The sequence below is a fragment of the Elephantulus edwardii genome, unplaced genomic scaffold (assembly GCF_000299155.1).
Source record: "Elephantulus edwardii isolate Elephantulus edwardi_28Jun2011 unplaced genomic scaffold, EleEdw1.0 scaffold00127, whole genome shotgun sequence".
In the NCBI taxonomy this organism is placed as follows: domain Eukaryota; kingdom Metazoa; phylum Chordata; class Mammalia; order Macroscelidea; family Macroscelididae; genus Elephantulus; species Elephantulus edwardii.
In genome coordinates, this window is record NW_006399877.1 from 8,907,859 (window position 1) to 8,921,884 (window position 14,026).

The following is a 14,026-nucleotide window of genomic DNA, read 5'->3' on the forward strand; positions in this document are numbered from 1 at the left end:
CAGGATTCCAGGAGGTGCAGGGTGAGATGCTGACACCAGCTCAGCTGTCTACTTCACCTTTCCTCTCTCTCTGTGAAACCTGCTGGAGCTGAGCAGCCTTCTTGTCACAATGAGGGGAAAATACATCTGCTGATGAGTTGTTAACAGAGGACACAGGGCCAAGGGATGGTGGCAAGGCAGCAGGATCCCGTGACACCATGTGAGCCCTGGTCAGCTGTGCCTGGGGCGGCCCTTAGAGCACAGGGCCGTCCTTTGGGCTGAGAGCTTCGAGGTTGGCTGAGAGATTTGAGATCACCTGCGGGCTGTTCCTCAGGTCCTGGGAGAACAGAGCACCTGGTCAGCTGCAGCCCTGGGTGGAGGGAGGCTGAAGTGTCCTTCCTGGAAGTGCCCTGTGGATGGCAATGACTCCAGCCCTAAATGGGGCAGGAGGCTCCTGGGGTGAGCTGCAGGGCAGCCCTTCTATCTGACCTATTCTCCAGCTTCCCACTGTGGCAGACCTTAAAGAGCAGATGAGCCACAGGAGACATGTTTTCTCTTTTTCCCCCCTCCAGTATTCTAGTAATCTAATTCTAAGAGTGATCTAGTGGTAAGAAGCTGTGCTACAATCCCAAAGGCACCTAGTTCAAATCCACCAGCTACTTTGTGGAAGAAGGAGGAGCAATCACTTGCTGTGCGATTAACTGCCTCCAAAAACCCACTAGAGGGTCAGCTATGGGTCGGTTCTGACCCAGTGGTACACAACAGTAATAAAGTCGCTACTAATATAATCTTTATTATTGGCTTATGTAAAGGAACAATTTTACACAGTTGCAAAAAAACACAGTTCTTATACTGTCACACAAATTTCCCCCATCATCTTAAAGTGGAGCATTCCCATGAAATAAACTGGCTCAAAGCAGCAATTACCAAAAATGCATAAGGGGGAAAATGTTGAGTGTTCCCAGACCCCAAAATAGCCTATCAAGTCATACCAAATAACACATCAAACCTAAAATAACACAATATACAGTAAATGCAGGACTGATATGATGAACACAGAGTCCATACAAAATAGAAACCATGTGTGCACAGTGTTAACACGTCCCCAGGGAAGGAGCTTGTAGACACCACACACAGCTGGGGGTGAAGCTACCTCTTAAACGGCTCGTTGCAAAGGAAGCTGAACACTAGTTTTGCTTTTTGTAAAAGCAAAAATCCTCCTTGGGGTAGAGAAAACAGAGAGTGATATAAATAGATGGTCCATAAAAGTAAGGTGACACAAAGCAAAAGTTCAAAAAGCGGAGGAAATGGCTATTCTGCTTTTATGCCCCTCGTACAAGAAAAGAATTTCACACTGCCTCATGCTGTTTTGCCTAATTATCACCTTTAACAGATAATATTTTCAGCAAAGGAACTGTCATTCCACAGCAACTCCTTTCCGCCCAGCCAGGTCCTCTGGCAGGTGTGCCCTGGGCTGCCTGACGCACACCGCTCTGCTCCGGCTGGGTCGTCCTTTCTGCAACCTCGCTCTGGAGGTGGCAGGGCGTGTGCTGCCCACTTGCTTTCCCTGGGGACCGTGACAGCAGACACCAGCAGGTCTCGGCCCGCAGACTCTGCTGTCATGTCCCTGGGACAATGTCTGGGCAGATGTGAAGGAGGTGGGTTGCAGGGGGAGATACAATTCCTTTCTTACCGATTTCCTTTGTTATTGTTTTGTGCAGGAGTAAACCAGCATTATGCATCTAGGAAATCCTCAAGGATGTGAGGGAAATGAGGGCTCTCTCAGGGTTTCAGGGGCACAATACTGAGGCCATAACCAAGCAGGTCTCTAACTAGCAGTTAAAGAAGCCACTTCCCAGTTGATGTGGCCCAGAGCTTCCCCCCTTCGGGCTGAAAGGGGGCTCCTCCTCTGTGTCTGACCTAAGGCCCGCGGAAACCCGAGAGGGAGGCCGAGGCCGATGCTACTACGCACTATGCATCTTGCTTTACAGCGACTCCCGTGACTGTCCTTTCCAAACGGAAGGCCTGCAACAACCTGTGCTCAGCAAGTCTATCTGCACCGTGTTCCCAAGAGCCCATGCTCACCTCATGTCTTTGTCACATTTGCACAGTTCTCACAGTAATTCAAACATTTTTATCATGCTGTTGCACACTTCATAGGTTGCCAAAAATAAAACAAAACAAAAAGAAGTCAAGCCCACTGTCGCCGAGTGGATTCATACTCAGTGGAGATTCTCCACCGGGTTTCTGAGGCTCTGCACGTCTCCTCGGGAGGACAGTGTCCATCCTCCTCCCACAGAGGCCAACGTGCTTGTGCTTAACAGCATGACTGCAGCACCACCAGGGGCTCCTTGTAAGACCAGAGTCTACTGTAAACCTGTTATCTGCATGGGAAACCAAAAAGCTCGTGTGACCGCTTTAGTTTGATAGTAATATTATTGTGACAGCTTGGATAAAATCTGCAGTATCTTCAAGCAACGCCTGCATCTCTAAGTATCTACGTTTTCTCTGTATAGTCAGTAATTCATAGACTAGCTGAGATAGGAGAGAACTGTTGGCTATGCATCAGAGAGCTGAACAATGCCTAAAGATGACAAAAGAAGAACTGATGCCTTTGAGTTGTGGTGCTGGAGATGAGTCACTGAACATACCACGGTCTGCCAGGAGAATAAACAGGTCTGTCCTGTAGAGGGTGAAATCAAGTTGCTCCTTGGGGGCAAGGATTTTGAAGCTCCATCTCACATCCTTGGGGTATGTTGCCGGGAGGGACCAGTCCTTGGAGAAGGACATCACGACTGGAAGGATGGAGGGACAGCGTAGAAGAGCAAGACGCTGGATGAGATGGACTGACAGAGCAACTGGTGCAATGTGGGTAAGTGTGACGGAGAGGGTGAGGTTGATTCCGGGTAGGACAGGGTTCAGAGCTACTGTGCACTGGGTCACCATGAGTTGTCAGTGACTTGACAGCACGTAACAACAACAACACGGCCTAAAGAATAAACAAATCTGTCGTGAAGGAACTGCAGCCAGGGTGCTCCTTAGGGAGGAAGATGATGAGACTGCATCACATCGACTCTGGACCTGCCATCAGGAGGGCGCAGTCTCTAGAGAAGTCCGTCGTCCTTGGAAAGGTGGAGGGGCAGTGACGGAGAAGATGACCCTCAACGGGATGACCTCAGTGGCTGCAGCAGTGGACTCAAGCAGAGCAGAGACTGAGGGGGCGCAGGACCAGACAGGTTCACGCTGTAGTATACACGGTCACTGCGAGTCGGAACCGACCTGACAGCACCTAACAAGTGCCTTGTCATTTCTCCTCTGATCCAAGTTATTTAGATGTGTGTGGTAATGTGCCTCCAAGAACAACACCAAGGACTCACCTTCTGATCTTCCCTCTCCCCCACCCCTGTGTGACCCAGAAGAGAAGGGGTGTCACCTTTTTGACTCTAAGACTCGGTGAGAAAAGGTATCTCAGTTTGCGTCTTGCTCACTCTCTCTGATCACGTGCTCCGGGAGAAGACAGCGGCCCTGAAGAGAGCAGTCCTGTGGAGCAGCCCACGTGGCAGGGGACCAGAGCCTCCAGCCACCGAGGAACAGAGGTGTCCCACCACCAACCCTAGCCGAGCCTTCAGCTGACTACTTCCCCGGTCAGTACCATCTGGTGAATCTGCTCTCAAACTCTTGCTCCGCAAAAACAGAGAGAATAGATGTTTTTCTTTTCAAGTACCTAAGATATGGGTAGTTTGTTATACAGCAATAGGTAATACAAGCAAACTGTTTCAATTCTAAATATTTAGGGGATTTTTCCAGACATGTTACTGTTATGGTTGTTTTCCATTAATGTCACCATTATTTAATCAATCTTTTTTTTTTTTTCCTGCTCCATTGTCTGTCTTTTCCTTTTTTCAAGACTTCAATTAAACTCTTCCTATCCTACAGGTCTCTGAGGTAATGCTGTTTTCGTCCATCGCCCTTCTCTCCGGCCTGGATGGTCTCTGAGGCCCCCCAGTTTTCAGGACACAGCTCCTTCCTCACAGAATCGCTGCCCGACTACACACCCTGCCTGTCTCTCTACGTCTTTGCCCTGAACGTTCTTTCCTTGTTTGACAATCCCTCATGTTCCAATCAGTTCTGAATGCTAATTTGGAATTTAATCATTTCTTCTTCCTTGCTGTTCGGTGACGGGGGAGCCCTGATGATGGAGCAGTCAGGTACTTGGATGCTAAATGAAAGGCTGGGAGTCTGAACCCACCATGTGCTCTAGGAGAGAAAGCGGTCTGCCTCTGCACAGACAACCCAGGGCGGCTCTGTCTCACAGGGTCACTAGGAGTCACAACTGACTTAAGTTGTTGTTTGCTGACAGAGCAGGACCTTTATAAGAAGTAGTGAACAATGAAGCTTATTGTTACATCTGGCATAACTGTTAAATCCTCATACCGTGTACGAGTTAACAATTCTTATAAGAAATACCAGTTGGAAGAGCATGTCTGTTGGTCTCACACAAAATGTGCCCTGTGTTCTGTGGAAGCACATCTAATCCCTTCTCCATAGCATTTAATACCCACACTGCTTACCTGGTTTCACAGGTGGGGAGGAAGAAGAACAAGATTAGCGCTAGAAACACTGTCCTTCCAAACGCAGATGCTAATCGCCTGAGCTGTTTTTTCTCCTCTGATATAAGCACTCATGTAAACACATTCAATCCTGAATTCACAGTTTTATAATCTCTACCAGGGTTTTTTTGTTCCATTTGGTTGGCATCAGAACTCCAGAACATCTGGGGATACCCTGACGCTGCGGTTATCAATCCTGGATCTGGAACCATCTGACGTTGTGCTATTAACCATTTGGAATTCAGGACTCAGTCCCCAGAGCACTGCAGGTATATGTATGCTGCATGATTTCAAGGAGTTCTAGGAGCCCTTGACAGTATACCACGTTTTGCTCTGTTGTACAAATGGTTGCTTTGAGTAGGCACCAAACAACAACAACAACAACAACAACAACACAGAACCCAATCTAGGAACTCCAGGCTCAGATAGTTTCTGAACTTGGCACTGATTAATTAAATGCTTCTAAGTCTTCCAAGCATGTTTTCTCACCATTGCTCTGGCCTCCTCCCGAATGGACGGAATTGAAAGAATGCTGTACAGAGCTCCGTTCACGTACGGCTGAATCTGTAAGAAGAGCCAAACAGTCAGCTCTGAGTTGTCAACTAGTAGACCACTCTGTGACCCAATGTCATGATTAAAGGCAACGTGGCTAACAGGAGAGTCACCACCGAGAAGCTCTCCAGCTCCAGGCACCTGCTTCCAAACAGCAGATGAACCACGTGCATACCCAATGGACTCTACAGCCAAGAGTTCAAAACCAGATTCATCACTTTTTCTTTCTCCTGCGGTGTTTCAGTTTCATCAATGGCACTGCTAACCTCACCACCATTCAGGGTGGAAGCCTGGGCGTTGTGTTCAGTTCCTCTCTCTTTTCACCTTCCGGTGTTTAACCTTCAAACCACCTTTGACATCACTCCCTTCTTTGCCATGTCCACTAGACTTAACGTGCTAAGACAACACTGTCTATTATCTCTTGTTACGTGTCCGGTCAGCTCCAACTCATAGTGACCTGATGCACAACACAACAATAGCGCCCAGTCCTGCACCACCCTCACGTTCCCCGCCGCACAGCCGCTGTGTCATGTCAGCCCATCTCACTGAGGGTCTTCCTCGCTTTCAGTGACCCTCTCCTCTTACAAGCATGAGCTCCTTCTCCAGAGACTGGTCCCTCCTGACAACCTCCTTGCTCTTTGGTACTTTAAAAAGAGATCCTAGGGAGCAGATTTGACCAAGGCAACTATCTAGACTCCATCCAATCCCCAAACCAGTCTCTCCCTTCCGTGCTGACACCCTTCATCCAACCATTATATCTTGGCCCAACATGAACCAAAACTTCCTCCTCTTACTTGGCTCTAAATCAACACTCTTGGTGCCAGCAGCCAGGAAATTAAAAGATTGACTGTATTGAGAAAATCTGCTGTCAGAGACCTCTCCAAAGTACTGAGGAGCAACAATGTCAGTCTGGAGACTAAGGGGTGCCTGTGTCTTTGTAATTACTTGCTATTCATCAGAAAGCTGGACAATGACTAGGGATGATAGAAGGAGAATTGATACCTCTGAGCTGTGGTGTTGGGAAAGAGTACTGAATATACCATGGACTGCTAGGAGAACAGGCTCATCCTAGAGAGGGTGAGACCAGGCTGCTCCTTGGAGGCAAGGATTCCAAAGCTTCGTCTGACAAAAGGCATGCTGCAAGGAGGGACCAGTCCTTGGAGAGGGACATCATGCTTGGGACAGTGCAAGAGAGGAAGACCCTTGATGAGATGGATTGACTCAAGTGTCTGGGGTAACGGGGGGGGGGTAGGTGTGTCTGTCTGAGATAATAAGATCAGCACAGGGTAGAGCAGGGTTTAGGGCTGCTGTACACAGGGGTCGCTATGAGTCGAAGGCAACTCAACAGCACTTAACAACAACTTACCTCAGAAGCCTTCCAGAGAAAAATCCTACAGAACAGCCCCACGTCCCCCAGGGGCTGCCCTCCTCATCAGCTTCCTCTGCTTCCCACTTCCTGCCCCCATAAAATTGATACTCTAGAGAGTCCACGTGAATTGAGGGACTTCCTTCCCGAGAGTCTGTGTGATCTGAGGGCCCAGGGTCGTGATGCATCGCAGGCGACTCAACCGATAACATTCTATGACAGGTTTGGAAGCAGGAGTGGCATCCACTTCCTGAACAACTTGCCTCTGGAAACTCTCTGAACTTTTGAGAAACGTCGATAGTTGTAGGGGGGCTTCAGGCCTTTTGTTCATAGGGTTGCTATGAGTCGTGCTCGACTCGAAGGCAATCAACAACAACAACAACAGCAGCAACCCTCCACATATATCAGGCCCCACCTGCAGCTACCCTGGGCTCCTACAGTTCACTCCTGTGAGAACCTGGAAAATTAATCTACTTTTTTTTTCTGTTGTTGGACCATGCAACACAACATTTGGCCATGCAATGTTTTCTGTGTGTTCAATTTGCTCACACCATTTACACCAAGGGTGCTGGGTAATCACCACCAAGAATCGCTCTCAGTCTCCCATCACTAGAGACCATAGAACATGAAAAGAACAAACAAGTCTATCCTGGGGGAAGTGCAACGAGGCTGCTCCTAGAGGCGAGGACGGGAAACTGTCTCACATTTGGCCATGACGTCAGGAGGGACCACCAGACCTTGGAAAAAGACTTCACGCTGGAAAGGTGAAGGGTCGAGAAAGAGAGAATACCCTCCATGAGATGGACTGACGCCGGGACTGCACCAATGGTCTCGGCCGGGCTGGAGGTGGTTAGGATGGGGCAGGACAGGGTCCCTGAGCGTCACTGTCGACTCAACAGCACACAACAACAACAACAACAACGCTGCCTAAAGAGCACCTGCCCTTCCCCTTCCTTCTCGATCCTGGTAATAAACTCTGATCTCTATGCACTGTCTGCCATACTTTTTAAAAATCTTATTAATACAGTATTTATTTACCTTCCTTCAGTCAAGCCCTGAGCCAATCAGTTTGCCCAGGCTGTCCGGAGAGATAGAGAGAAAGGAACATATAGGGCAGATGAGACGCAAAGGGGAGAAAATCAACCCGCTCTGGGAGCTGGAGACGCTCCTTCACATGGCGAAGAGGCTCACAAAGGCCACCAGCAGCCACGAGAGCCGCGTGGTCTCTGAGAGTGGTGGACGAGGGCTGCCGCTTCCGAGAAGGACTCCTGGCATACGCAATGACGAGGTTCCCAAACACAATCTCGACCTGAGCTCCAGAGTCCGGCTGTGGCAGCCGCAGCCTCGAAAACTCGACGGCCGTGTCAATACCCCTTGAGATGGTGCTGGTTTGGAATCTGCGGCTCGGGGTAAATGAAATCAAGGCATGCGGGGCTGGCAGGCAGCTGGGGTTCTCTTCTGTCAATTGCTTCAGCCCCACTGCTGACAACGGATGGCTGAGCGACTGAGAGGCGCTCCCGACCAAGGAAGGGGGAGACACTCGGTGCAGCACACGTTTTCAGGGGATGAGGGGCCACAGCGGGAAAGCTGCTCCTGGTGTAGTGAACACAGAGAGGCTGTTCTAGGTATTTTAAACAAGTGAGATCAAGTGATAGTTTGTGATTGGCTTTCTTCACTCAGCATGTTGTTTTCAAGGTTCATCAAGCTGTAACCTGAAGAGGACTTCCTTTCTCTTTATGGATAAGTAACACTGTGACTCTGCTTTAACAAGTCGGCTCGGCAGTCTCTCAGCGGACGCTCTGTCCGACTCTCCCAGACCAGGTCTGTGCTGACCTTGGCTCCTTGCATACACCTTCACTACTGGACTGAGGACTGGGTATGTTGAATAAACGCATCTCTCTTCCTACTGATGTTCAGATGTAACACATATTGAATGAAGGCTGCAGGATTTGATTTTCTGCAGTAAGTGCTTCAAATCTTCTTTCTGAGAGCAAAGCTATGTTCTCTGCATATTGCAGACTGCTGATGAGTTTTCCTCCAGTACTGATGCCACAGTCTTCTTCACAGAGTACATCTCAACATCAAGAAGATAAAAACCCTCACCACTGAGCCAATAGGGTTTCTCCATCACAGATGGAGAAAAGAATGACGTTATCAACTATTTTATCTGGATCCACAATCAACACTCATGAAAGCAGTATTTTAAAAAATTTAAAAAACACACACCAAAAAAAAATATGTTGCACTGGGGAAATCTGCTGTCAAGGACCTCTTTAAAGTACTAAAGAGTAAGGATGTCAGTTTAAAGAGTAAGGTGCACCTGAGGCAAACCATAGTATTTTCCACTGTTTTGTATGCATCTCAAAGTCGGACCATGAATAAAGATGGCTAAAGAAGAAATGATGCCTCTGAACTGTGGTGTCAGTAAAGAATATTGACGATTCCATGTACTGCCAAGAGATTAAACAACTGTCTTGGAAAAGAATAACAAGAGAGCTCCTTGGAGGCAAGGAGGGGTTCATGTACTTTGGGCCTGTTGTCAGATGGAGCCAGTCCTTGGAAAAAGCTATTATGCTGGGGAAAGTGGAGGGTCAGAGAAAGAGAGGAAGACCCTTAATGAGACGGACTGACACAGTGACTGTGACAGTGGGTTTGAGGAGATCAGGGACGAGGGTGGCACAGGTGGGGTGAGGTTCAGATATGCTGTTCAGAAGGTCACTCTGAGTTGTAGTCAATGTGATGGCACCTAACAACAACATATCCTAACAAACCTTTCCTATTAGATGAAAAGGTCTGTTTTCCACCAGCTTCCAGAGCCTGCGTCAGAAGAGAACAGACAGTAGATTCCTTCAGGTCTAGCAGTAAGTCTAGGAGCTCTTTGGTTGTGCACTGTTGAGTCGACCCTGATTTATAGTGACCCCATGTGAAGATCTGCCCTGTCATGCCACATTACAGCTAATGTGGGTTTGTATTTTTTTTTCCTAAAAAAAACCAAAACAACCCACAGTAGTTCGTTGTGTTCATTTTCTTTTGCTCCATGTAGAGACCTCAGACATTACTCATCAAACCAGGATTTAGATCGTAAACTCTGTGGTGTCACTGGACTAAGCCGCCCCGGTGACTGTGGTCCAGACTGGAATCATGGAAGCAGACGGTCAGCTCTTTCTCCCGTGGAGCCCCTGATGGCCTCAAACCACGACCTTTCAGTTAGCAACTGAGCACTCAACCATTGTGCCACCAGGGGTCACTGACACTGAAATACACAAGCTGTCACAACAAGCACACTCTACATGCTAAAAAGCCCACATCAATCAGTCGGTAAGATTATAGGAATGGGAGAGTGACAGGAATGAAACGGGACTGTCTGCTTGATACGGAAGACTCATGGAGGCCAGTGCCTCGCTCAAGACCAGTGCTCACTCACCACTGTGCTTACCGACACAGGACTCGGACTGCTTCTCCAGCTCTGGTTTCACAAAGCAGGCAAGAGAATAGAATAATCACGTTTACTTACAGTCTGTGTCTACTTACTTCCCTTGAGCTTTATTTTATTTAAAAAGGGTTTGTAGCCTATGGCTTAGAAAACAGAAAAAGGAACACCGAGGGCTGAGAAGACCCTGGGTAGGACAAAGCCAACCGAGCTGCTGGAGGACAAGCTGGCAGGACTCGGGACGTGGGGCAGACATGAGCCAGCAGTGACACGGGGTCACCCCCACGGAAGGCCCTCAACAGGCCTCGAGAGGCAAGAAGAGCCGTCTCCACCTGGAGGTAAAACCAGGGCCAAGTGGTGTGCACCTGACGGGGCGAGGAAGGGGGACTGGGAGGTGTGCATGAGTGAACTGCCGGGCAGCACGAGGAATTCACGAACTAAATGTGTTACACCATCAAAGAAAGGTCCTGAAGCCACAGAAAACATGCAGGACACAGAATGAGATACAGAGTGTCCTATTACTGACATAAACTAAACACACACATATAACAGTGTATACACTGTAAGGACATAGGGGACACACATTACATGCACTGCAGAGCGTGTCAGTGTGGGGAGAGAAGCAAAACAGGGGAAATGACAAGATGACAAAAAACAAACAAATACGGCACAGCGGGCAGGCATGGACCAGGGATGACACGCCCATTACAAGAGGAGAACAACTCCGCACTGCTGAATTCCAGCATGTAAAAATGAGAACAAATTTCCAGGAGCTTATTCACCTACTCAGAGGAGGAAGAAACACCTGATTTTCACATACAGTAAGTGAAGAACTCGAGCAGCCTGTGGCTTTGGGAAGATCACGTTAACGAGCACGCCTGTAACCTTGCAGACTAAGAGGTGCCTGACACGGTCACTGTACTGTTACTCATTTTCAGAAGCTTTGTAAGCACAGGGAAGCTGGACAGTGACTAAAGACTGAAGAAGAACTGACGCCTTTGCAATGTGGTGTTGGAGAAGAGCCCTGAATATTCCACGGACGGCCAAGAGAACAGACAGATCTGTCTTGGAAGACGTGCACCGCGAATGCTCCTCAGAAGCAAGGACACTGTGGCGTGATCTCACATATTTTGGGAAGAGTCAGAAGGGGCCAGTCTTTGAGAAATGACATCATGATTGGAAATGTGGAAGGTGAGAGAGGAGAGAAAGGCCCTCAACAAGATGAGGTGACAGAGTGACTGTAACAAGGGGCTGACACCTGGAAAGATTATGAGGTTGGTGTGGGATCACAAGGCCATGATGGGTCAAAGTGGTCTCAATGGTGTCTACCCACAAGAAGTGTCCCGGGCCAACCTCCCACCTGACCCCGTGAAGTCCTAGGCAGCGAGGTTCCCCAGGCCCAGGGCCATAGGCTGACCGTACCTCGTGGTTTTCATGGCCAAGCAGATCCGAAAGGACTCTGAGCACGAGGCCGGCCACCGTGGCACACACGCTCTTCCCTGCAGAAAAGTGACAAACGAAGAAGGCTTAGCATCATCCCTGCAAATAACCGGGCAAGGACGATCACCTGACAGGTGTGTTCAAAGGCTGGGCTTCTTGCAAATGTTGTTACTCTGGGCCTGGAGTAACGTTCTTCTCAGAGCCCAGCAGCTGCTCAGACTGCGGTCACTCACACCCTGAAGTCCCCTCTCCAGGAGCCAGGTCTTACAAAGAGCAGGAAGCATGGTTTAACCCTCTCAAGACCAAATTCTTTGCTGCTTTGTACTGTTTGTTGAAATCATGTATTTTCAGGGAAACGACTCGACGGCACATAACAACATTCTGAATGACACGAAAATAAACTTTTGGAGGTGATATGGACTTTGATAGAGTTGATAACACACATATGAGACTCCAAAGAGTCTCTGTGCTGAGGATGGTAGGACAAGAGCCATTTTTCCAGATTTATAATGCTACAGGCTTCCACCAGATGATGGCAGTACACACTGAAAGTGGGACAAAAGCATCCCACTAAATCCCAGAGGTCTAAAATGCACATGGGCTTTATATGTCCCATAGGTCATGAAAGGGTTAAGAACTTTGCTTCTGCAACCAACAAAACAGGGAGCTCTTGTGGTGCAGAGATAAGGAGCTGCACTGACAACCCAAAGGCCTCATTTGAACAACCTGGTTCAAATCCACCAGCTGCTCTGCAGGAAAAAGAGGAACAATCTACTCCTGTGTGATTTACTGCCTCTAAAAATCCGCTGGAGGGTCAGCGAGGGTCAGTTCTCACCAGCTCACAACCACCAGCACCACCAAAGTATTTCCTAAATATGTAATGCTTGCCTCAGGAGGAAATCAAATTCTATTCCCTTTTTAATCTTCTCTCTTACCTTCCCCAAGAGCAGGAAGTTAAGAATTATGATTCTTTGTATCTGAAGACACTCAGGGAGTGTTCCTAGAGCCTATTTTGCTGCTAACCGAAAGGCCACCTCTGTCTGGTGGTTTGAATCCACTGGCTTCTCCAGGGGAGAGGGATCATAGCGATTTCCAGCCTCGGGAACCTGTGTAGGGTCACTGAGCAGAACTGACTCAACAACAGTGAGTTTTTCTGGTTTTCTCTGAAAATAGAAAACTGTCTTCTCTGGAGAACACAGTATTAGGTTGGTGATGACATAGTGCTTCCAAGACCAGGTACCATTTTGGCTTTGGTGGTTCAACAGTTTTAACTGCCCACTGCCAGGGAGGCTCTCTGCACTCAAGCATCTATAGACCCTCTGGAACTGAGCAGAGCTGCCCCACTGTGCCCCAGGCTGGGATCCGAGCTGAACAGATCGTCACATCCTGGGGAGCGGCAGGGACTGAAGCAGAGCCACCCCACTGTGCCCGAGGCTGGGATCCACCATGCCCCAGGCCGGGATCTTAGCGTAACAGTCACATCCTGGGTAGTCACATCCTGGTAACTTGCGAAGGCAGGGGTTTTGGTTGCTCATTATTAACCCACTGGGCCATCAGGGTTTCTTAACAACATTACACCTAGTTGGAAATCCTTTTCCATGAACAAGTCTCCCTTTTCCCGTTTCTTGTTTTCTATGAGGGAACTCAACAGCAAACCCCAAAAGGCTTGCCAGCAATGGAGAGTCGAGGGATACAATCCCCACCCGTCGTCCACACCAGAACCGGGGCTGTGAGACCTGCACTCCGGAGACAGAGGTTCATGAGCAGAGCCACCGAGTACTCGAGCGTGTAGTCAGACAGGCAGTCGGGGTCCTTGAGGATGTCGACGAGCCAGAAGATGAGACCGTCGTGGATCATCGCCGTCTGCAGGGAGCGCCTAGGATCAGACAGCGTGCAGGTGAGGTGTGGGGCATGCGCGCGCAGACACACACACACACACACACACACACACACACACACACGGCACGGCACACACAGAGCACGAGGTGGTGTGAACGCAGGCCGGAGGCGGCAGCCGCGCGGAGGATGTGGGCCCCAGAGAGTATCTTGTGGTGTTGCTGTTGTTAGGTGCATCTGAGTCAGATCCGACTGCTAGCAACCCCACTCCCGACAGAGTGACACACTGCCCAGTCCTGCGCCCACCTCCCTGGGACCGCTGTGTGTGAGCCTGTGCTTCCACCCGCGGTGTCAGGCTCGTCCTGTTTGCACAGACCTGGCCTGTCTCTCTCCAGGGACCAGGCCCACGCGGGCGCACGTCCAAAGTACATGAGAAGTGTCACTGTTCTCACTTCCCAGGAGCCCCCAGGCTGAGCTTCTTCCAGACACATCTGCTCATCTTCCGGCTGTGCCTGGCATATTCCATAATCGTCACCTCACGTCTTAATAGATTGACTCCACTGAGACAACAACAGTTTCTCCCAGTATCAGAGATCTTATTAAAGGCATTCAAATCAAGTCACAGAACTAGAAGCCCTGCTCACTGGAAAGTTTCCTTATATTTACAATTAATAAAGCATTACTTGAAAATTTTAATAAATATGCATTGTTTTGGTTTAACAAATACATAAATATGTATTGGTTTGGTTTATCATATTTTAAATATGATATGTTTTTGTTTTAAGCTTGACTGACTTAAAACAAAAACATATC

General features: G+C 48.8%; 1 protein-coding gene across 1 annotated transcript in view; it reads right to left on the reverse strand.

Moving 5' to 3' along the window:
• The window catches only part of ARMC9 (armadillo repeat containing 9), a 176,751-nt gene that overhangs the window by 107,328 nt on the left and 55,397 nt on the right, over positions 1–14,026 (reverse strand). The window contains exons 15-17 of the mRNA XM_006893542.1: positions 13,114–13,253; positions 11,360–11,436; positions 5,079–5,153 (exon numbers count right to left, since the gene is read on the reverse strand). Coding sequence (XP_006893604.1) covers positions 5,079–5,153; positions 11,360–11,436; positions 13,114–13,253 — 292 coding nt within the window. The remainder of the gene's footprint in view (positions 1–5,078; positions 5,154–11,359; positions 11,437–13,113; positions 13,254–14,026) is intronic.